Below are 22,766 nucleotides of genomic sequence, written 5' to 3'. Positions count from 1 at the left end.
AGATGTGTGAGGGTAATGAACTTGCCAGGTGGCAGTCACTGGCACCTATCCCTGTCTCTCACTCTTGGAGTATCTGATGGCACCAATGGGAGTGGGATCCCAAGCTGGGTGAAGGGGCTATCTGGGAACCAGTTCTGACAATGTCAGCCTCTGTGAGGCTTCCCCACCAATGCAGCCCATCCATCATAGTGTGAAGTGAACCCTTATGGACCTAGTCTTAAAGCAGGTCCAGTCCAGGCTAAGAGCTGCCTGCTAACAGCCTGGGATGTTGGCACAGGCCTCCTGGCACTAACCATGTCCTTCTTGGATTACTCTTGGCACCCTTCTGGTTATGGAAATCTTAGTGTAACCCCACACAACAGAACCTCTGACTGCTTACCTAGCCCCCAGCCCCTCTTGTCTAGCTTAACTGTCTCCAGCTTTCCTTCTCCTCTCTTTTTCCCTCCCTTGCTGCCCGGATTGGCAGTTAACACTAATTTTTTTTTTTTTTTTTTTTTTTTAGTACATGCAGGCCCCTTTTGTCCTCCCCGCTGGCTCCTTGGAAGCCTGTCCCAGTTTGAGGTTCTCCTTGTTTTGTAAAACGTTTAACAGTAAGAAGCAAAGGCCCTCTGCTTTCCAGAGCTACAAATGGCTTGGCTGATCCTGATGGAGACAAGGGGACCAGAGGAAGCAAGGAGGTCTCTCTCTCTCTCTCTCTCTCTCTCTCTCCCCCACTGTGCCATAGTATCACATGTCATTTGGAATGTCTGAGTGGAAGGATAACCTTCCAGTGAAATCAGAACAGCAGCTACTGTTGATAGATGCTTACTGCGTGCTTACCCCAGGCTCAGTACTTGAGGAGTATTATCCTATCTAATCTTCGCACCAGTCCTATGAAGTAGTAACTACTAGTTCCTGATTTTACAGATGGGGACACGTTGAGAAGTTAAGTAACTTGTCCAAGTTTAGAAGGTGGAGGAGGAGGGGCTCCTGCCTGAATTCAAAGCTTAGTCTCTTTTTCCCCCACTTAAAACATTTTTCAATTACAGTTTACATTCAACATTATTCTGTATTAGTTTCAGCAAAGTGGTTAGAAAATCATGTACTTTACAGAGTGTCCCCCCCGATGCTTCAAGTACCCACCTGGCCCCATAGAGAGTTATCACAATATTATTGACTATATTCCCCATGCTGTAATCTACATCTCTGTAACTATTTTACAATTACCAATCTGTACTGTTTAATCCCTTCACCTTTTCCACCCAGCTGTCAGTCTGTTCTCTGTATCTATGAGTCTATTTCTACTTTATTTTGTTCATTAGATTTCACATATAAGTGAGATCACGTGATACTTGTTTTTTTCTGTCTCAAAAGGTATGACTTCATTTTTATGGCTGAATAGTATTCTTTGTGTGTATGTACCACAGCTTTTTTAATCCACTCATTTATTTTTAAAAAATATATTTTACTGATTTTTTACAGAGAGGAAGGGAGAGGGATAATTAGAAACATCGATGAGAGGGAAACATCGATCAGCTTCCTCCTGCACACTCCCTATTGGGGATGTGCCCACAACCAAGGTACATGCCCTTGACCAGAATCGAACTTGGGACCTTTCAGTCCACAGGCTGACGCTCTATCCACTGAGCCAAACCAGTCAGGGCAATCAACTCATTTATTGATGGGCATTCGGGTTATTTCCATATTTTATCAAAGCTTAGTCTCTTAACCTCTACATGGTACCACCATTGTAGATCCCCAAAATGCCCTAGAGAGAGGAGTAATTAAAATCCCTTTGTAATATTTACTGAACATGTATGCACGTACCAGGCATTGTTCTAAGTTTGTTACATGTGTGAGCACATTTGAGTCTCCCAATCACCTGTAAGATAAGTAATATTATCTCATATGACGGACGGAGAAGGAAGTGGAGTTTCTGAGAGGTTATCCAGCTTGTAAGTGAGTTGAGAATTTAACCAAGTTTGTGAACCTCTGGAGCCAGCGGTCTCATCTCCTGCCCCTGCCCTCCCACCCCTTATAAGCACCTCTGTAGTTTGCTTTGCCTGGAACTATGGTGACAGGAGCCTGGGCGGATGTTACTTCCTAACACATATATTATTTGAATGGAGAAGTGAGGCCCAGATTGCTTGTGAGCACATGTTCATTTTCTCCCCTCCATCCCCTTCCAAATTAGGGTGAAGGTTGCCGAACTCTCCCCCTGGCTGGACACGTGGGGTTTGACAGCTTGCCGGACCAGTTGGTGAATAAGTCAGTCAGCCAGGGCTTCTGCTTCAACATCATGTGTGTGGGTGAGTATTTTCACAGCAGAAATTTCTATTACAGAATATAGATACTTAATAGCTGGATGTGGCTTTGCAGGTAATTAGGTTAAATAGTATGTCATTCTGATCTACTTGCAAGAGTGTCCCTCCCCCTGCTTTCTTCTTTTATCCTCTGCTTTTTTTTTTTTAAACACCTGGCTGTAATGACATTTTCCACTGGTCAGACCAGAATATGGGGTCATACTTTGAGGGGAAGTGAGCTGTGTGATACCCTGTGGAAATTTTGCAAGAGAGCTTGCTGGCTCAGCTATTGCTGTCAGGTTTGTTTTGACTGCAGAAAATTGGGGCCAGGGCAGAATTGGGATGGAGGTAATGGCTGCAGAAAGATGCATACAGCTGCTGGGTAGTGGGTTGGTCCGTCTGTTTCCTCTGCAGTCCTGCGATGCTTGCTACAGTTGGAACTCAAATGCAGGGACCACATAGCTGTGTGCAAAGTTCTTTTATTCCCTTTAAATATATCTCTGCCTAGACCTGTAGTCTCAAATGTGGAAAACCACATCTTAGCCACCTCTGATATGCTAATCTCTGCACACAGAGTTCAATAATGTTTATGAAAGGAATGAGTGAGTTAAGCCCACAGGATCCACTTATTATGCTTCTCAAACACTCCCACATTAGCAATTTGGGTCCTTAACAGGGCTTTGTGAAGTGAGCAGAGTGAGTAGCATTCATATCCTCATTGAACAGATGGAGACCCAGAAGCTTGGGAGGATAAGGACTTACTTGAGGCAACACAGAATAAGTGGCAGAGCAAGGACAAGGACCCACATCTAGCTGACCCATTGTCCCGCCTTCTACTTCTCTAACTGCTGCTAGCAACATGTCCTGAGAACACAAAAGCATTTTAAAAACTCAAGCACCAACCAAATATGAGGAACAAAAGTTCCTTGACATTCTTTAAGAATCTCTCCTTAGACCTTAAAAAATCCCAAATTTGCAAACACGATCACAGCATATAATTTTCACTACACAGTGCAGTAGAGCATACCTACATATTTTCATCGACCTACTTCCAAACCTTAATAATTGTATAATACCATAATAAAGTCCGTTTTCATGCTGGTTGAAACACTCAAATACCTCTGGCAATTGCCTTTTCTTATTCTTGTATAGAGCTTATGGGGAACTCATTCATGTTGAGGATCATGTTGAGCCACTCTTGAATTGGATATTTTACTCTTTAATGTAAAGTTTTCTAACCAAGGTCATTCATTTTCTTCTCCTCCATCCCCAGCACTCTTCCATATCACTGTCTATAGGAGAATAACTGCACACTCAAAGGCAAGTGGTGCACAACGAAGTCACTTCTAAATATGGACGACAGGCTGTCAGCTAAGCTCACTCACTAGCTTAATGGCTCCCCCCCCTCCCCCCCCCCCCCCGTCCCACACCAGCTTTGGAACCTATGAAATGAAAATAAGTGCTTCACAAATTTCAGATCATGGGTCTTAGAGTCTAGATCAGCCGTGGGCAAACTACGGCCCGCAGGCCGGATCCGGCCCGTTTGAAATGAATAAAACTATTGAAAAAAAAGACCGTACCCTTTTATGTAATGATGTTTACTTTGAATTTATATTAGTTCACACAAACACTCCATCCATGCTTTTGTTCCGGCCCTCCGGTCCAGTTTAAGAACCCATTGTGGCCCTTGAGTCAAAAAGTTTGCCCGCCCCTGATCTAGGTTGTTAATTCATCAAATGCCAGAAATTCTCTGATGGTTATGATTAGTTGCTATTAGGAGAAGGATATAACATAAATAGAAGTCACGATGATTGACATCAAGATGAAATGCTATCACATGTAATATGAGGGCTGCCAGATCTCTCCAATCTTTGGCTGATGGCCAACTTATTTTACATAATATTTGATTACTAAAAATTTCCACACAAACATACTAGATTCTCTTGGCATTCCTCCCAGAGCTTTGTATGACCTGTACTGAAGTTGAGGAGATGAGAAGTGAAATGACATACCCACACCAAGCAACCTTTCAACCAATTGGGTGGGCTAGTAAGCTTCAGGAGGGAGGCCATGCAAACAAGTATAGCTCTCTGAGGGCGGACGTGTGGGGTAATTGGACATGTGGGTCACAGGCTCCCCAACGGCCCAGAAGAAGAGGCAGCCAAAGTCATGGCAAACAAGTGGGAGAAATAGTAAACCCCTGTCCTTGAGTTCCAGCCTAGGAATTGTACAACTGTGAATGCTTCAGCGGGCACCTGCTGGGCTAGCCTTGCTTAACTGCCCGAGACAGACCCTCCAAGAGGGGTGGGGTAGGAAGGAGACATTCATCCCCAAGCAGTCACCCTGTCTCTTTCTTTCCCCTAATGTCAAGCTTCATAAAATGGCTGCCCTAATAGCTCCCCTCTTAGCCCTGCAGGTGCAACCATTCAATGCACCAGCCTGGACTGAGTTAATTTCATTCTTCATCCTTGATGCAAAAAAGCCTTCAACTCATGCATTCTGTTCTCTGACTGTGCTTGCGACCCTGTCATTGCTCAGAGAACCCACAATTTTGGCCAAGGTCACAAGCAGCTAAGATGGCTCCAAGCCTGCAATCTCAGCTCAGCCATGGGGCTCGGTGCTGTTGCTGACTTGGCAAAGGGTTTGCAGCTTAGCTGCTGAAGGTGATCTTTTCTCTCACAGGACTCAGTGACCATGCTTTCACGCCTGCCTACCGCCTGTGCATAACTGACAGGTTTACTCCCTTAATGACTGTTTGGGCATAGAATATGTTCCCCCAAAGGATTTCTTTTCTTTTCTAATAAGGCAGTTTAAGTGCAAAATTATGGTAGCACTAGCTTCTATTATTAACAGAGACCCAGGGTATTTTTAGCGCAGTATTTATTTATCTTGGTGCTGGGCTGCTGAACAGAGGCCCAAGCCTAGCAGAGTAGGTACCTGTCATGTATATGTGTGCATGTGTGCATAATGAGATTGGAAGAGATAATTTTTATGAATCCAGAGCCCAATTTATATGTCAGAATACCAATAAATGGCACCTACAATGATTATTTTTTTAGAGGGCTAAGCATATGGGTGTGAGCATATTAAAATTCCTCCTAGCCCTGTCCAGTTTTGCTCAGTGGATAGAGCGTCGGCCTGTGGACCAAATGGTCCCGGGTTTGATTCCGGTCAAGGGCACATACCTTGGTTGCAGGCTCCTCCCTGGCCTCGGCCCTGGTTGGGGCTTGTGCAGGAGGCAACCAACTGATGTGTTTCTCTCACATCGATGTTTCTCTCTGTCTTTTCCTCTCTCTTCCACTCTCTCTAAAAATCAATGGAAAAATAACCTCAGGTGAGGATTAACAACAACAACAACAACAAAAAGAGACTCCTCCTCAACAAATTCTCTAGGGTTGATAATAATTACTGATTATGTTCTCCTCTCCTAATAAAAAATATCTACTGGTCGCTTAGCTTTGCAAATTGCTAGGATCCCATGATCCTAGATATAGTGCAGGAGGCCTCAGAGGAGCCGCCAGAGACAGCAATACAAATGTTCTGCTGGGAAGGAGCCCCAAAACGACTCAGCCCTCCGAATGTGCCAGCAACAGTAATGCCTGCGAGGAGCACAGAGAGTCATAATGATAATATTTACATTGAAGCTGCTCAGGATTCCAGTCACAACTGGAGTCTGTTGAACTTGGAAAAAAGCATACAAGAGAAGCAGGATTGAGGTTCACTAAAGGAGGAGGGGAAGGGCAGCTAGCATTCTATCAAGGTCAGGGGTCAATTGGGAAAGACAAGTTGCCAGCAGCGGTGTGCTCGTCAGTGTTTCACCATCTGTGCTCAGGAGAAAATTGCCATGGTGTGCAGCATTTGCCGATTTCCGTTGTGTCATTATTCCCACCATAGCTGTTTTTTTTTTTGTTGTTTTTTTTTTGCTGCCAACCTGTCGTCACTGCACATGGGCTTGGGAAGAGCTGCAGGAAGCTGGGCAAGCTGGCTCCTGCACAGCAGTTTGCTCTGCCAGATCAGGAAGGAGAAAAAATCAAGGTCACAAAGCCAGGCATGACCTTGTCCCTGTCCACAGGCTCCCTTGGCCAACTGGAGTTCCTGGAGAGCTTCCTTTTGGACTCCTCCCTTTTGAACTCAGGGATGTTTCTCTTGGTTTATTCCATCATTTGGAGCTGGAAGAAACTTTAGTTCCATGTGACTGAGCTCTATGTGAACAGGGATTGGGGCTCTCTTGTCCACTGCTGTATTCCCCAGCCCCTAAAACGCTGTCTGGCTCCTATTAGAGGCTTTGTAAATATTTGCTCAATGACCGAATGAGCCAACATATGATGCCTATGGGATGCACTAGAGCAGTGGTCGGCAACTGCGGCTCGCGAGCCACATGCAGCTCTTTGGCCCCTTGAGTGTGGCTCTTCCACAAAATACCACGTGCAGGCGCGCACATACAGTGCGATTGAAACTTCGTGGCCCATGCGCAGCAGTCGGTATTTTGTGGAAGAGCCACACTCAAGGGGCCAAAGAGCCGCATGTGGCTCGTGAGCCGCAGTTTGCCGACCACCGCACTAGAGCATATTGGTTATAAGCATGGGTTCCAAGTTCAAACTGCCTCGATTCACATGCTGACTCTGCCACTTACTACTTTGTAACCCTGGGCCAGTTACTTCATTTACATTATACAGATGAGGAAGGTCAGGTGCAGAGAGGCTGAGAACGGGGGCAAATGCACATCGCTAGGAAGTGGCTTGGTTAACTCATCTGTAAATTAAGGACAGATAGTAACATCTACTTCATAGGCTCATTTGGGGGATAAAATAAGAAAATACGAAATATTTACAGCAGTGCCTGGCACATAGTAAGTGCTCCATAAATGATAGCTGTTATTACTACTCTAACCTGATCGCTTTATGGAGAAGGAGACTGAGGCCCAGAGAGGGGAAAGGGCTCCATTCAGGCCACACATTCATTTAGTGATGACATGGCTGGGGCTCTGCATTTCATCACTGGCAAGGACTTCATTGCACAGGTGCCAGAGGATACAAATACTAGCAGCAGATGAAGAAAAGGGCTACAGTTTTTTTTTTTACATTTAAAAAATTAATTTTAGAGAGAGGAAGAGAGAGAGAGACATTGATGTGAGAGACCTCAATCATTGCCCCAGTCAGGGATCAAACCTGAAACATGGGTATGTGCCCTGACTGGGAATTGAACCTGCCACGCATTGATGTATATGACAACGCTCCAACCAACGAAGCCACAGCGGCCAGGGCTGTTACAGTGGCTTTTAACTCAGCATACAGAGGTCAACATTGGACTATCCTAGGGAGTATAGTTTGAAAAAGCATATTTCATAGTATGTGGGGTTTTTTTTATTTTTTTAAAAAATCTAGTGTTTCCAGAATACTATCTGCAGTGACTTGAAATCCTCCTGGCTGATGGTGATGACTTTAAAAGGGTTAAACCCTGCTCAGTTATGAGGAGGGAGGAGGAGAGAGAAATTGACCCCCTAGGGACTCCTCAGGTTTCCTACTGGAATCTAACTGCCAAGCCCCACCTTCCTGCAAGGGTGTGGAATATGCTGACCTGATCTGAATTTGGCCACATGTGCCCTCCCTCCCACTCAATACTGGGCCCAGGGCAGCATGGGAGGGGACATCTTCCTAGGCTCAGGCTCAGGCTGTGCCAGCCATTGAGAAAGAGGGCCTACTCTATCCACCCCCAGGCTCCACATTGATGGGAAAGCTGGAATGGGGGCACTCAATAGCCATGGGACAGCTCACTTGATTTTCTGTCCTCTTCTCATGTTGCGTTTATCACGATTCCCTAGACACCCATGGGTTCTTTTCTTCCAGACATTCGTCCTTGGGCATAGAGTTTCCACAGCCTTTTTGTGCTGGCAGGCATTCGGGTGGTCATTTTCCCTGCTGCCACTCCCTGCTGCCCTGCCCTGCCTGCAGGCCTCTCTTTCTTCAGCTGTGCAAACAGGGTGGGCCCCTCACCCTGTAGTCCTGGTCCTGAGGCCTGTGTGAGCCGAGCTAGGCACTCTCTGGAGTACAGGAAGCTGTCCCCTTCCCTGCTCTCTGAGAACCCTTTGGATCAGAGAGCCAGGGAGCCAGCTCTGGGTGTTGGGGAGGCAGGACACACCACTCTTTAGTTGTTGCCAGGCATTCAACAAAGAGCTCAGGGAACAGAAGAGGGGGTGGAGATGGGAATGTACAAAGCCAGGCTAAAATGTAGCTTGAACCTCAGTGCCCAGAGGGAAGGCGAGTTAGGGTGTGGGAGCAACCCTGTGTTTCCACCTCAGAGGTGCTGGCCCCATTTGCAGTTAGCTGCTCCCCACCCTTGGGCGGGGAGGGGGTGATACATTCCATTGCTTGGCCAAGTCTGTCACCTCCCATTGCAAAGGCCTCACCTCACCACATTTTTCTTGGGACCCAAATGCTTCCTGTTTCTTTGGGGAGGAACAAAGGGGCCTCTTCTGGGAGAATCTTTGCTGCTAATAGGTATAGCAGGCCCTGGGTGGAAATATGATCTGTGTGAGGAACCATTTTCCTGCACCCTGACAATCAACCCCATTAGTCAGGCCTGGCTATGGAATTGGGCTGGGGGGCCGGGTAGCTGGCTGAATTGAATGTTCTCCTTGTTCTCTCTCTCTCTCTCTCTCTCTCTCTCTCTCTCTCTCTCTCTCTCTCCTCTCCACACACAGAAGCTCTCATCAACAGATATTTTAAAAAGCACCTCTTGCATTCATAGTTGGGAGAAAAGAGGCATGGAAGATCCAAAGCTAGATGCACCCAGAGGGTGGAGGGGAGATGGACCATTTGCAATTAGGCAGCCCTAACCCTAGTCCTGGACTGCCTTGCAGATACTAGTATGTGCTGTCAGTCACAGGGGGGATTTGCCAGGTCAGGATTTGCACAGTGTAAACCCGCTCTTGACTATAAAGACAGTCAACGCTCACATCTCAGCGGTTGGGAGGGAGAGGGAAGAAGAGGGGTGATGATAACAGAATGGCAGGGTAGTCTAGGTAGTCAAAGGCAATCCAAGGTAATTAACTACTGAATCTTGTATTCCTGAATTGCTTGGGGCAGGGACCCAAAAACAGTCTGGATTCAAAGAGACTGTAAACAGCTGTAATACCCAGCCCAGCTTGTGGCTTAACATCTGGCCTAACTCCCATGCCACCAGCTTCCCTCTAATGTCTCATTCCCTGAACACTCCTTGGCTTATGGCAGTGGCTTGAGTTCCTTAGGTCTTCCAGAAATAGCCTCCCAAACCTGCTCAACCCCCTGGGAGGAGAAGCCGAAGGCCACACAGTCTCCCCACTGGGACACACATTCATTCGGGCATCATCGGCAGAGCACTCTGGTCCTGGCAGGGAGGTGACATGGGGACTGAGGGGATATTTATTTGATGAGAGACTGCTGTACCTTTCTTTTAAAATTTAAAATAAGTTTTTAATTTTTATTACTAAAGCTATACATGTTCCTCACAGAAAGTTTGGAAAGTAGAGAAAAGCATAAAGAAAGAAATGAAAACCACATATAACCCCACCACTCACACATACCCATTGGTAAGACTATATTGTATTTCCTTCCAGTCTTTTTCTAGGCATAACTCTACCTCTCCATCATTGCCTAGAACAGTTCCTTTTTCTAACTATAAAACAATGTGTACTCAATTTTCACATAACAAAAACAATGAGAAATAAAAGGAAAATTACTCCAATTGCAATATCCTGAGATGACTACTGCTAATATGTTGATGTAGTTCCTTTCATTTTTTTCACTTAATTGAGATCAAACAGTCCACTTAGTGTCTTATCATGTACACTTTCCCATGTCAATGAATATGCATCCAAAACATGATGTGGAATGGCTTCACAGTCACTATGTGAATGGACCATAATTTATCCTTTTGCTTTTCAGGAGAGACAGGTTTGGGCAAGTCCACCCTCATGGACACCCTGTTCAACACTAAGTTCGAGGGGGAGCCAGCCACCCACACACAGCCAGGTGTCCAGCTTCGGTCCAATACCTATGACCTCCAGGAGAGCCACGTGGGGCTAAAGCTCACAATTGTTAGCACGGTGGGCTTTGGGGACCAGATCAACAAGGAGGACAGGTAAGGACGGGGGTGGGGTGGGAGGCTGGTGGGAGGCCGTGGGAAATAGCTCACCACAACAGTCTTGAGAGACCACAGATGTCATGGTCCAGCCTAGATCTCTTCTCAGAATGGTATAGGCAGGCAGCAGATCCCTCATAAGTGCTACCTCCACCCAGGGTCCCTGTGTACAGCAACTTTTCTACTCTACACATTTTGCCAAAAGAAGGGTGTCTTTCTAGTACGCATGGATGAGGTCTCCATTCCATTCAGCAGACATTTACTGAGCTCCCATCTTGTGTCAGGTACTTCTGTGCTCTGACAATCTGAAAAGGAATGACCTTGTCTTTGCCCTTGAGGCACTCACAGGGAAGGCTGGTTTTAAACAAATCAATTCAGTTGAGTGATATGCTCTGTAAAGAACAGGGTACCAGGAGGTAAAGGACAAATTACAATGAGAACCCAAAGGAGAGAACAGTCAATTCCATGTGGGGAGGTCAGGGAAGCCTTCACATAGGAGGTGTCCCTGTGCTGACCCTTGAAGAATGAATTGTTTTGCCAGACATACAAGGGCAGGGAGGGAAGGGCATTCCAGGCAAGGGTAACTGCTTGTACAAAGGCAGAGATGTAGAAGATTATGGTATATTCTAGGGAACTGAAGCTTGCTCTCTTTGCCAGACCAGAGGCAGAGCTACTGTGAAGTTAATGAAACTTAAGCTTCAGGGCCCTCACTTACACATTCCCCTTTCAAGGCCATGTAACTAATTTTTAGTCCTAATATTATATTATCTTTCTTGGAGGGCCCTTCAAATCATATAAGCTTAAGACTCCACAACAAACAAACAAACCCGAGTCTGCCCCTGAGCTAGTGCTGGGATAAGCTGGGAAAAGTAAAGGAGATGATCCTGAAGACTAGCAGGTGCCAAGTCCTAGAGGGATTTATAGAACTGCCTATGTGGAGCCATTGAATGGTTTTTAGAATAGAATGATGTCATCTGATTGGCCTTTGAAGAAGGTACTTTGAGATAAACTGGAGAGTAGGAAGATCATTTAGAAGCTAGAGTTATATCAGGTGCTGAGATAGGATGAGGGGACAGATTTCCAGCTTTGAAGAGTAGACAAATGGTGGCAGAATTCAGTAAGAGAGGATACGCTTTTAAAGGAATCACTTCTGTTTTGGACATGTTGAGTTTGAGTTGTCTGTGGACCATGAAGACACTTGATGACCTTCAGTGGTATGCAGCTGAATATACAGGGTTAGAGGTCAAGAAAGGGCCTAGACCGGAAATAGAGATTTTAACTGCAGACACATGTAAGATCACTTAGGGATCAGAGTTGAGCGAGATGAACACTAGGCTAATGATGAAAAGCTTAGGCTGTTAAGTGAGCAGATGGAGGAAAAGACATCCTAAAAGAGACAGTTCAGGAATAAGCAGAGAGATAGGAGGAGGTCTGAGGTATTTCTAATGGTGTGTGAACGAGGGGTGGGGAGAGCTCAGAGATGAGGATGTGATGTGGGCTAGGGCCAGGAATGGGGGTCAGGCACCATCTGCATTTAACTGGAAGTTACATGGTTATCACATGTGCTCATCCCAGACAAGGCCATTTATCATTTTGAGCAGTCTCTGCTCATTCTTTCAGGATTCTATTGCTTCTTAGATGAACTGAATCCCAAATTCTTCTATTTCTTCCTTCAAGTTACAACAGCCATTCTTATTTCCTTACAATGAATATATATAAAATATATGTTTATTGATTTCAGATAGGAAGGGAGAAGGAGAAAAAGATAGAAACATCAATGATGAGAGAGACTCATTGATTGGCTGCCTCTTGCACGCCCCACACTGGGGATCGAGGCCACAACCCAGGCTTGTGCCCTGACGGGGAATCGAATTGTGACCTCCTGGTTCATAGGTTGACGCTCAACCACTGAGCTACACCGGCTGGACTGAATAAATATATTTAGTTTCTTAAAAATTGAACTACTTTCTGTTTTCCATTTAAAATTCTAAATAAAGGACATCTCTGCTTTTTATAGGCTTGTTTTTTGTGCTAATCTTATTTGGTTGAGAATGAATTAGACGCTCTGGAACGGGGATATTCAGGTCACAATACGAATGCTTAATCTCAGCTGCACATCGCTCAAGTTCTCGGTTAAATTTCAGTTCTCAGTAACATACATTCAGCAGATCTAACATTGGAAAACGTCTTGATGGTGGTTTGGGAGGACTGAACTGATACAACACCTTAGAGGCTAATCTACTCCCATTATATTTGTATCATCTTAATTGTATTTCCTGATTATAAATATGATACATACTTATACAAAATCGAATACGGTGGTCCCCCTGATCTGTGGTTTCATTTTCTGCGGTTTCAGCTGCCTGCAGTCAACCATGATTTGAAAATATTAAATAGAAAATTCCAGAAATAAACAATTCATACGTTTTAAATTGCACACCATCAGAGTAGTATGGTGGAATCTTGCATCATTCCACTCCCTCCTGCCCATGAGCACATCATCCCTTTGTTCAGGGTAGCTGTCTATGCTACCCTCCTATTAGTCACTTAGTAGCCATCTCAGTGATCAAATGGACTCTTGGTATTGCAGTGCTTGTGTTCAAGTAATCCTTATTTTACTTAATAATGGCCCCAAAACACAAGAGTAGTGATGCTGGCAATTTGGATATGCCAAAGAGAAGCTGTAAAGTGCTTCCTTTAAGTGAAAAGGTGAGTCTAGTATATACAGTACAGTAAGATATTTTGAGAGAGAGGACATCACTTTCACAAAACTTTTATTTCAGTATATTGTAATAATTGTTCTGTTATTAGTTACTGTTGTTAATCTCTTACTGTGCCTGATTTATAAATTACACTTTATCACAGGTATGTATGTAGAGAAGAAAACACAGTATACATAGGGTTCAGTACTATCTGTGGTTTCAGGCATCCACTGGGGGTTTTGGAACATATTCCCTATGGATAAGGGGGGACTCCTGCAATAGAAACTAAAATAAGTAGAAACGACCCTGGCTGGCGTGGCTCAGTGATTCAGCATCAACCTAGAAACCAGGAGGTCACTGTTTCATTCCTGGTCAGGGCACATGCCCAGGTTGGGGACTCGATCCCCAGTGTGGGCGTGCAGGAGGCAGCCAATCAATGATTCTCTCTTACCATTGATGCTTCTCTCTCTCTCTCTCTCTCTCTCTCTCTCTCTCTCTCTCTCTCTCTGAAATCAATAAAAATATATTTTTTAAAAATAAGTAGAAATGAAAAGCCTCCCTGAAATGGCTGGAGAGCAGAGGTGGAGTAAACTCCAGGGATTTGTAATTTAAAAACCCCAATGTTTTCTCCATATAGATAGGGCCATTTGGGTATAGAGATGTCAGTGCAACTACATGGAAACAGAGCATCAGAATGCCTGCTTTACTCAGGGTGCACAGATAAACAGAGGGACAGTGATGAATGCCATCATTTATTTTTCCTGGAAAAAGTCACCATTGAAAAGATTCTGGAGCAACAGGAACCCAAGAGGGAGACAGAAGGACTGGCTGGAGAGGGGCATAGGCTTAGGAACTTAGGCTTTGGTCTCAGACAGACCTGGGTTCAAATCTCATTTTGCCACTAATTAGCCCAGGGATTTTGGACAAGTGTTTTGTGCCAGCCTCAGCTCCAGTGGTGTTGTGGTCAGATAGGCCCTAGTGATTCTTATTGTGATTGGAAGACACCCTCTGCATTAACCACTGGGAAACTTTGGGTGTGTGTGTGTGGGGGGGGGAGGTTTATTACTCACAGGTCCTGGAAAGCACAGGGCATACTGGCCACACTGTAAGAAAGAGAGGGAGCACATGGGCCTGGGATTCTGTTTTGATTGAGGTTGAGGGTTTGGGGATAAGGTTTTGTCGGCTCAGTCTTTACTGGTGAATTTAAAACATAGGAGCAGGAATTTAAAGTGGGGAAAGAGCCCTAGCCAGTTTGGCTCAGTGGATCGAGCATCAGCCTGCGGACTGAAGGGTCCCAAGTTCTATTCCGTCAAGGGCACTAGCTCAGTTGCAGGCTACCGGCCCTGGTTGGGGGCATGCGGGAGACAACCAACTGATGTGTCTCTCTCACATCGGTGTTTCTCTTTGTCTCTCCCTCTCTCTTCCACTCTCTCTAAAAATCAATGGAAATAGAGCTAATGAAGACAATAAATGGACTCCAGAGGCAAACATAAATAAATAAATAAATAAATAAATAAATAAATAAATAAATAAATAAAATAAAAATAAAAATCAATGGAAAAATATCTTCGAGTGAGGATTTAAAATAATAATAATAATAAAATAAAGTGTGTGAAGAGAAAAAAACTAGTGGTCCAAAAGCTCAGTTATGGAAATCAACCAAGAACCCTAAAACAAAGGAGTTTAAGGCAGAGGTGGGGGTAGCCTAGCTCTCCATCTTTAAGTGGCTGGTGATGTGTTTATTCAGATAGCCAACTTTGAAGTGGATGCCTTGGCAATCAGAACTCAAGTCAGGCACTTGTATTACAAAAGAGAAAAAGAGAACTGTCAGGGCTTACACTGCCATAAGACACCAATTCTCTATGCCTCAGTCTCCTCATGTGTAAAGTGAGGGTGATGATAATACTACTGTCTACCCTAAAGGGTTGTGGTGAGGCATAGTTGACATGTATGGCATATGAAAAGCTTAAACAGTGCCTGGCACAGAGTAACTAATGAACAGAAGATACTGTTATAATCATGACTGTTATTGGTAGAAGAACCAAGGGAGAATTATATCATGTAGCATATGGGAGGAAATGATAAATGGTGTCCAGGAAGATAAGGACTGAAAAATATCCATTGGGTTTGGTAACAAGAAGGTCATTAACACATTTAGGAATAATAATTCCAGGGAAATTGTGGGTAGAAGCCAGATTGCTGTGACTGAATGGGAGATAAGGAAGTAAAAGCGTCAGAATAGCAAAAAGAGTAATAGAACAGAAAAGTGACTCCAAGATCAAAGTCATGTGTATATGGAAATTTAGCATAAGGAAGTCATCAGGGAGAGAATTGACTATTCAAGGAAATGCGCTGGGAAAATAAGCCATCCATTAGGAAAAAATAAGAAGAGACCCTCCCACACAAACATCCTTTACAAAAATAGATTCCAGTTGGATTAAAAACAAGTTCTAAAAATATAAGAAGAAAATGTAGAGGAATATTTTATAACTTTGGGAATATAGAAGGCTTTTCTAATCATAATACAAAATCCAAAAGTTATAGAAGAAAAGACTGACAAATGTAAATCCATTGAAACAAAAAAACCTTTTGTATATTGAAAGATACCATAAACAAAAGGAAGAACAAAGTACAAATTGGGAGAAAATATTTGTAACCTATATAACAGACAAATGATCTTTCTAAAATGTAAAAGAGCTCCCAGCTGGTGTGACTCAGTGGTTGAGCATCGATCTGTGAATGAGGAGGTCTCGGTTTGATTCTCAGTCAGGGCACATGCCTGGGTTGCGGGCTCAATGGGCTCCATCCCCAGTGTGGAGTGTGCAAGAGGCAACTGGTCACTTATTCTCTCACCATTGATGTTTCTCTCTCTCTCTCCTCTCCCTTCCTCTCTGAAATCAATAAAAATATTTCTTTTTAAAAAAAATAAAATGTAAAAAGCTTCTACAATTCAATGAGAAATAAACCGGTCATTGACAGAAGGGAAATACAAATGGCCAATCAAAATATGAAATAATGCTCATTTGACTTCACCAGTGGTTAGAGAAATGCAAAATGGGACACTGAACATTTTTTCAACCATCAGATTTGCAAAAATTAAAGATAAAAATATATCCACTAACACCAGGTAATTTCATTCATTTTGCTGGGACTATAAATTGATGCAGCTTTTTGGAGGGCAAGTTTAGCAGAATCTATTAAAATGTAAAATGTGAATACCTTGTGATCCAGAAGTTCCATTTTTAGGTGTATAACCTAGGGAAACAGGTGCACATGTTCATGAAAAACATACAAAAAAGATATTCACTATAACATTTGCTATGGAATTTATAAAATTTAAACAGTCTAAATTTCCACCAATAGAGCAACTAAATAAATTATGATACAACCATACCATGGACTTGTATTTGGCAGTTGAAAAGAAGGAGGTAGATCTATATGCCCCAAAATGTGGGCATATTGTTAAGTGAAAAAAAGAAGTTGCAAGATGATATGATCATGATGTCATTTGTGTAAGTCTGCCCCTTCCCAACACAACAGCAAACATTCTCTCCATCTCTCTCTCTCTCTCTCTCTCTCTCTCTCTCTCTCTCTCTGTATGTAAACGGATAAAAAAAGTTTGCAAGGATCATCAACAAACTGAAAATAGTATTACCTCTGAGGAGGGGAGAATAAGTACATGTATTGCTTGCATCATTAAAAATAAGGAAGAGGGGGTATGGGGGAGAGATCAACCAAAGGACTTGTATGCTGCATATGAGCATAAACAATAGACACAGACACCAGGGGGGTGAGGGCATGAGCGGGGGGGTGGGTAGGAGGGCATGGGGAATAAGGACACATATGTAATTCCTTAATCAATAAAGAAAATAAAAAAGATGGAAAGATGGAAAGTAACAAAAAAAAGAAATAAAAAAGAATGAAGTTTTTAAAAAGGAGTTAGATAAAGTGGGTGTAGATTACTCGTTTAAGCTTTTTTGACCTGGGAAAAAAGAGATAAAACAACGTCTAGGGGAAGACAAGGTCGGGATGGGCGAGATGATGAGGGCTTGTACAGGAGCAGAAGCTTTGAGAATCGAAAGGAGGGGGCAGGTGTGAGAGAAAGAGTCCACAAGACTTAGTAACCAAATTGAGGTGGGGGATGTGGTTCACTTTATAAAATACTAAATGTCAACTGTGTGACAGGTACAGTGTCAAGTGCCAGGGATACTAAGAAATAAGGCAGTCTTTAGTTAAGGAACTTGCAGTTTAGAAGAGGAGACAAATACATATACGAATTTTACATAATATGTTAAATATAATAACAGAGGCATGTGGAAGGGGGCTGTAGGAATAGGAAGAGTAGCAATTGGCCAAGCCTGGTGGAGTGTAGGGTGGAGGTTGCTGAGAGGGGAGAGAATGTGATCAGAAATGGCTGAACTACATCTTGACATTTTGTAGAATGAATACAAGTTAGCCAACTAGCATGTAGTGAGTATTCAGTATATATTTGATGAATGGATGATATATACATTGATGGGAAAAATAAAGCACTAAAGACAATACTTCTAAATTTCCATCATTCAAAACCAAAAGTATTCAATTAATGTGTTAACTAGGATGCCGATGAGGGTAGAAAATGTCTCTAATATGTTCAGCAGTGAATGAGAAGTAAATTTTTAAAAAGAATAGATTAAGCCCTGGCCAGGTAGCTCAGTTGGTTAGAGCATCATCCTAATACACCAGGGTTTTGGGTTCAACCCTGGTCAGAACATATAAAAGAAACACCAGCCCTAACTGGTTTGGCTCAGTGGATAGAGCGTTGGCATGCGGACTGAAAGGTTCCAAGTTCAATTCCAGTCAAGGGCATGTACCTTAGTTGCAGGCACATCCCCAGTAGGGGGTGTGCAGGAGGCAGCTAATCAATATTTCTCTTTCATTGATGTTTCTAGCTCTCTATCCCTCTCCCTTCCTCTCTGTAAAAAATCAGTAAAATATATTTTTAAAAAACCCCACCTTATTATAAAAAAAAGAAACACCAATGAATGTGTAAATAAGTGGAACAACACATCGATGTCTCTGTCCTTATCTCTGTCTTTCTCTCTGTCTCTCTCCCCCTTAATCTCTCTCAAATCAAGAAAAAATAAAAAGGAATAGATTATTCTTTAAAAAACATTTCCATCCATCCATTAAATATTTATTGAGCACCTATTGTAGGCCAGGCCCTGTGATAGTGGCAGAAAACAAACTTGACTGTTAAAGGAAAAAACAGACAGAGGAGTAGATGGAGAAAAATGTGTGGTTGAGGAGGATTAGGTTGAGGGGATTTTTTTTTTTTGGAGATGAGAGAAAACTCAAGTATGTTTATAAGTTGAGAAGAAGGAGTCAATAGGAGGTGAGGAGCTTATAGACGAAATAAGGTTCTAAGAGCATGAAAGGAATGAGATCAACTGCACAGGGGTAATGGGCCTTGGACAGGATGAGCATCCCTTCATTTTCAGAGACTAAAGAGAAACCAGGAAGAGTTGATTCATTTTTAGAGGGGAGGGAGTGAGGCAGGAAGTTGGGGTAATGTGAGCCTGATGGCCTCAATTTTATTGGTAAAACAGGAGGTAAGACCATCTTGTGAGAGTGAAGGGGTTATTAATATGTTTTGGAGCTTGAGGAAAGTAGTAAAAATTTGGAATGGTCCACAAAGGCAATGGGAAGGGAGCCAATGGAAGCTGAGTAAATGGATTGTCATGTTGCTCTAAAGGCCCATGAGAGGTTGGAGGCCATGAATTTGTAGTGGTGCCAAGACCTACAGTTTTGTGATTGCTTCTAGCCAACTTCAGCAGCAGTGGTGTAGGAGCAGAGAGAGCAGATACTAAAATTTGTTCAGCACAGCAGTTTTGCTAGGGAAGTAGGATAGAAGGCAGGATACAATGGAAATGAGGTTGTTGGTAAAAAAAAAAAAGTGGTTCAGGTAATCAATTATGGGGTTGATCCTGGGCCAAGAAAAACGATGAGGCCAGGAAGAGGCTGATATCTTGTGAGATAAAGGAGAGGTCAAGGTACCAGAGGACTCTATGGAGTGAAAGATCAGGTTTAAGAGGATTGAAAGCAAAAGAGAGCTGGAAAAATATGAGGTGGTCAGATAGTGGGGTATTAGAGAGAGTACTAGTATGTCTTGGGTGAAACTGATATGGCTAGTGGTAAGGTGTGTAGGTGGCTGAAGTAGAAGGAGCTAAAGGTTGTGAAGTTGAGGCAATCAAGGAATTAAGAGGTTGAAGGTTGATGGGTTATCTAAAGCACATTGTAATCACCCAGAATGGGGAGAAAGACTATGGGTCAGGTGCTACCAGAAGAAGATAGAAGAGGTCTCAAATGAAGAGAGGGCTTTATACTGAGGTACAGGAGTAACAGTCTCAGTCTAAAAGTGGCTCTGAGGATCCCTGTGAATGCCCACCCTAGTGACCCCAATTGTGGGAGAATGGGATGCCTACACTGAAGAGGGCTTCCAGGTATCGGTGTCCTCAGGGTTGTGGTGTCCCCAGGGAATAATGAGGTTTCCATTAAGGGAAAAAGGTAAGCAAGTTCTAGAAAGAGGCAGATGATATAGGCCAGCACTTCTCAGACTTTAATGTTGTATGCAAGCCTTGGAGGTGTTTAATAAAATGCAAATTCTGATCTTGTAGGTCTGTGTTGGGTACTGGAGATTTTGCATTTTTAACAAGCTCTCAGATGATACTTAATGCTATTGGTCCAAGAACCACACTCTTGCACTCTGAATGGCAAAAATGTAGGCAATTTTGTTTTATCATGGTACAGGGATTTCAGAGGGCACAGTGGAAATGTTTTTGAAAGAAGAGAGCTACAGGAGGATGAGCCCATAGAGGGATGCGTGCAGAAGGAAGAAGAGGTGACTGGAAGGATGGTAATAGAGTGAATTAGCTGTTGTCACTTTTGGCATTGTTCTAGAAGACCTGACCTTGTGGTAACTTGGCTTTTTGTCTAAGATGGCGGTGTTCAAGTACAGTGTCTGTGACCAGGTCTTACAGGTTTCCAGCAGGAAGCCTCTGATGGCTGTGTTGGTGGAGAACTGGCACATGGGGGAGGAAGGATACTAGGATGATGTCCAGGTGTCTAGGAAGTGTAATAGGAAGACAATGATAAGCGAGACCATGGGAGTAAGTGAGACCACTCAGGGATAATATTCATGTAATGTGTAGAAGGACAACAGAAGTGGTCCAGGATTAAGCTTAGAAACAGGCCAAGGTAGGGTAAGTGAGAAAGTAAGAGTTATAGAGGTAGGATATAATGGTGGCAGTGAAGCCAGAGGACAGTGTTTCAAGAAGGGACTGGTGCCCTAGCTGGTTTGGCTCTGTGGATAGGCATCAGCCTGTAGACTGAAGATTCCCGGGTTCAATTCCGGTCAAGGGCACATGCCTGGGTTGTGGGCTTGATCCCCAGTAGGGGGCATGTAGGAGGCAGCTGATCAATGATTCTCTCTCATCATTGATGTTTCTATTTCTCTCTCTCTCTCTCTCTCTCTCTCTCTCTCTCTCTCTCTCTCTCCCTCTCCCTCTCTGAAATCAATAAAATATATTTTTAAAAAAGAAATATTTTTTAAAAAGAAGGGACATCGCCGAAACCGGTTTGGCTCAGTGGATAGAGCGTCGACCTGCGGACTGAAAGGTCCCAGGTTCGATTCCGGTCAAGGGCATGTACCTGGGTTGCGGGCATATCCCCAGTAGGAGATGTGCAGGAGGCAGCTGATCGATGTTTCTCTCTCATCGATGTTTCTAACTCTCTATCTCTCTCCCTTCCTCTCTGTAAAAAATCAATAAAATATATTTAAAAAAAAAAAAAAGAAGGGACGTCAACATTAGCAAGAAAGATGAAAATTGAAGTGTTCACTGAGAGATAAAATTATTATTTTTCTATACTATGTCTGTTTAGCAAACCCAAAGTAATCAACTGGAAAACAATTCTAATGAACAATTGTTCAGTAAGGTATCCAATTTTAAAATAAACATGCAGAAAGCCATAGACTTTTTTTTGTGCTGCTATAATTTTTTATCTTTATTGTTGAAAGTATTACAGATGTCCTCCTTTTTTCATTGCCCTCCTCTACCCAGATCCTGCCCTGCCCCAGGCCTTCACCAGGTATCTCTTCCCTATTGTCTGTGTCCATGGGTAATGCACATATGCATATAAGATCTTTGGTTAATCTCTTCCTGCCCACCCCCCTTTCCTCTGAGATTCATTTGTTCCATGTTTCCACGCCTCAGGCTCTATTTTATTCATCTGTTTATTTTGTTCATAAGATTCCTTGTTCGTTTATTTTAGATTTAATTGTTGATAGGTATGTATTTATTGCCATTTTATTGTTAGTATTTTTTTTTTATCTTTTTCTTCTTCTTCTTAGAGAATACCCTTCAGCATTTCATATAATGCTGGTTTGGTGGCGATGAACTCCTTTAGCTTTTTCTTATCTGTGAAGCTCTTTATCTGACCTTCAATTCTAAATGATAGCTTTGCTGGGTAGAGTAATCTTGTTTGTAGGTCCTTGCTTTTCATCACTTTGAGTATTTCTTGCCACTCCCTTCTGGCCTGCAAAGTTTTTGTTGAGAAATCAGCTGACAGTCATATGGGCACTCCCTTGTAGTTAACTGACTGCTTTTCTCTTACTGCTTTTAAGATTCTCTCTTTGTCTTTAACCTTTGGCATTTTAATTATGATGTGTCTTGGTGTGGTTCTCTTTGGGTTCCTCCTGTGATTCCTGGACTTGTATGTCTATTTCTTTAACCAAGTAGGGGAAGTTTTATGTCATTATTTCTTCAAATAGGTTTTCAATTTTTTGCTCCTTTTCTTCTCCTTCAAGCATGAGGCACATATTGGTGCACTTGATGTTGTCCTAGAGGCTCCTTACACTATCTTCATATTTTTGGATTCTTTTTTCTTTTTTTGATTCTTTTTTCTTTTTGCTCTACTGATTGGGTGTTTTTTGCTTCCTCAATTCCAAATCGCTTTGATTCTCAGTGTCCTCTACCCTACTATTGATTCCATGTAAATTATTCTTCATTTCAGTTAATATATTCTTCATTTCTGACTAGTCCCTTTTCATGTCTTTGATGTTCTCACTAATTTCCTTGAAAGTCTCACTAAGTCGCTTGAAGCTCCCCTTGAGTTCCTCGAGCATCCCTATAACCATTGTTTTGAACTCTGTATCTAGTAGTTTGCTTGCTTCCATTTCATTTAATTCTTTTTCCGGAGATTTCTTCTGTTCTTTTATTTGTGACATGTTTCTTTGTCTCTTCATTTTGGCTGCTTCCCTGTCTTTGTTTCTATGTGTTAGGTAGAGCTGCTATGTCTCCAGTTTCAATGTGTTTTCTTCTTTAATTCTCTAGTTGTAGGACTTCCATTCAGCTAGATTTCAGGTGGTTCTGAATGATGGTTGCTCTGTATTTTAGTTCAAGCCACAGACTTTTGATCAACCAACAATAACCAATTTGAAAACATTATGAAACAAAAGACCCCATTCACAGCAAAAACCCCCACAAAAACCTTACTATACCTTACCCACAAGACCCTATGTGACCTGTTCCCTGCTGCTTTACTTGCTTTATCTCTTATTATTCTTGTTTCTATTAAGGTGAAATTCACATAATATAAAATTAACTATTTTAAAGTGAACAATTAA

General features: G+C 42.9%; 1 protein-coding gene across 5 annotated transcripts in view; it reads left to right on the top strand.

Moving 5' to 3' along the window:
* Window positions 1-22,766, top strand: part of SEPTIN6 (septin 6) — a gene marked incomplete at both ends in the record, with an annotated part of 76,343 nt that overhangs the window by 16,161 nt on the left and 37,416 nt on the right. For 4 of the 5 annotated variants that reach the window (XM_081081281.1, XM_081081282.1, XM_081081280.1 and 1 more), the window contains 2 exons: window positions 2,174-2,288; window positions 10,205-10,400. In XM_081081281.1, coding sequence (XP_080937407.1) covers window positions 2,174-2,288; window positions 10,205-10,400 — 311 coding nt within the window. The remainder of the gene's footprint in view (window positions 1-2,173; window positions 2,289-10,204; window positions 10,401-22,766) is intronic. The other variant, XM_081081283.1, reaches the window with a different exon arrangement.

This window comes from Myotis nattereri (genome assembly GCF_964212035.1).
Source record: "Myotis nattereri genome assembly, chromosome: X".
Lineage (NCBI taxonomy): Eukaryota > Metazoa > Chordata > Mammalia > Chiroptera > Vespertilionidae > Myotis > Myotis nattereri.
This window is presented reverse-complemented; position numbering and strand designations above follow the sequence as displayed.